At 41.5% G+C, this 2,166-nt stretch overlaps 1 protein-coding gene across 1 annotated transcript; it reads left to right on the top strand.

Annotated features, from left to right (window-relative positions):
- Nucleotides 1-365: 365 nt before the first annotated feature.
- On the top strand, nucleotides 366-1,864 carry SARC_12769 (hypothetical protein; the record flags this gene model as incomplete). The annotated part of the gene is made up of 2 exons (XM_014293116.1): nucleotides 366-548; nucleotides 1,688-1,864. Coding segments are annotated over 2 exons (360 nt in total), but the record flags the coding sequence as incomplete, so codon positions are not given.
- Nucleotides 1,865-2,166: the final 302 nt, after the last annotated feature.

Below are 2,166 nucleotides of genomic sequence, written 5' to 3' on the forward strand. Positions count from 1 at the left end.
TTTCAATTAAACCAACTCTCAATCAAACAAATTTCAATTAAACCAACTCTCAATCAAAGTAATTTCAATTAAACTAACTCTCAATCAAACAAATTTCAATTAAACTAACTTTCAATCAAAGTAATTTCAATTAAACTAACTCTCAATCAAAGTAATTTCAATTAAACCAACTCTCAATCAAACTAATTTCAATTAAACCAACTCTCAATCAAAGTAATTTCAATTAAACTAGCTCTCAATCAAACTAATTTCAATTAAACTAACTTTCAATCAAACTAATTTCAGTAAAACTAACTCTCAATCAAACTAATTTCAGTTAAACTACCTCTCATAACTCTCCTTGATCTCTGCTGTCACCCCCACAGGAGCGCTGGAAAGTGAAGTTTGACGAACAGGACGAGGAAATGCATGTGCAGGTGGCAGCACGTAAGACGATGACCATGCAGATGAGTGAGCTGCTCAATGAGAAGGAGGACGAGATCGATATCCTCAAGCGCAAGATGATGCGGCAGGCATCCATGCTGTCACAGGCGTCGCTGCAATTGCAGGTATTGGTTGTTTTAAATACTTGTGTGTGTATTATATGATATGACATAGTGTTCGTTTTAAATGCTTGTTTGTGGTATTACTTGATATGACATAGATGTGTGGTACTGCAAATGGGTTGTTGACGTGAAATGTCGCATACATGTGCGCATGTGTATGTGTGGAATCAGTTACATACCCGCGTATTCATGGATGAGCGAGCGTTTCTCCACTGTGTCACGTATTCATGGATGTGCAAGCGTTTCTCCACTGTGTCACGTATTCATGGATGTGCAAGCGTTTCTCCACTGTGTCACGTATTCATAAATGTGCAAGCGTTTCTCCACTGTGTCACATATTCATGGATGTGCAAGCGTTTCTCCACTGTGTCACGTATTCATGGATGTGCAAGCGTTTCTCCACTGTGTCACGTATTCATAAATGTGCAAGCGTTTCTCCACTGTGTCACATATTCATGGATGTGCAAGCGTTTCTCCACTGTGTCACGTATTCATGAATTTGCAAGCGTTTCTCCACTGTGTCACGTATTCATGGATGTGCAAGCGTTTCTCCACTGTGTCACGTATTCATGGACGTGCAAGCGTTTCTTCACTGTGTCACGTATTCATGGCTGTGCAAGCGTTTCTCCACTGTGTTGTTGAGTTGTATGGACATCTGTTATGTTGCGGGATCCGTGTACATTCACACGTGATTGCATTCCACGCATTCACAAGTCATCAAATTGCACCCACATACCTATGAGTCATCAATTTGCACCCACATACCTATGAGTCGTGACCCACTACTAGGGGTTCAAAATCAGGTCCATTTCACACTCGCACTTTTTACGCATAAGACTACGGGAATAACACGTGGCGTGTGGGAGGCATCGGCGTGTACCATCATCGATTCCTACAGTCAATCGCATAGAGCTGCCACTCACTCTCACAGCAGTGTGCTTGCTCTGACGCGATGTTTGATATTATCAAGCGTTGACTAATTGTCTCGGAGAAGTAGGGCTGTGGTCCGAATATGTACAATTCGGAGCTCCACGGGACAATCGCCCCAGGATCTCAAAACGCGATCAAACCAAGGTTCTGTCTAAACACTTATCGTGCGCGCTTATGGTACTCACATCGGTGTTCGTTTTCATACTGCACAGAACACCGACCATTCCCCAGTGATACAGAGGAAGAACTCGTCACTATCACAACAAGAATCAGGGCTGTCTGTATATGAGGACGATGGCCATGAGACTCAGTCGGGTGTCAGGAATAGCGTCCACAATGATGAACCATCAAGGCAATCGGACAGCAAAGAGATTAGCGAGAATACGTAATAAAACACATCAGAGTGTTAAATAAAGAATACGAGGCCAAACACAGCAGTGTTAAATAAAGAATACGAAGCCAAACAAATCAGTGATAAATAAAGAATATAAAGCCAAACACATCAGTGTTATTGAAGATGTTAGCGAAATTATTCGACAAAACACGTTAGTGTTATTGAAGATGTTAGCGAAATTATTCGACAAAACACGTCAGTGTTGTATGAATTTATTGGCGAAAATACTTAACAAAATAGTAAAAATACATCAGTGTTACATGTATCAATTTAGGGGGGGGGTGGGGGAGGGGGTAG

Source organism: Sphaeroforma arctica (assembly GCF_001186125.1).
Source record: "Sphaeroforma arctica JP610 unplaced genomic scaffold supercont1.2571, whole genome shotgun sequence".
NCBI lineage: Eukaryota > Ichthyosporea > Ichthyophonida > Sphaeroforma > Sphaeroforma arctica.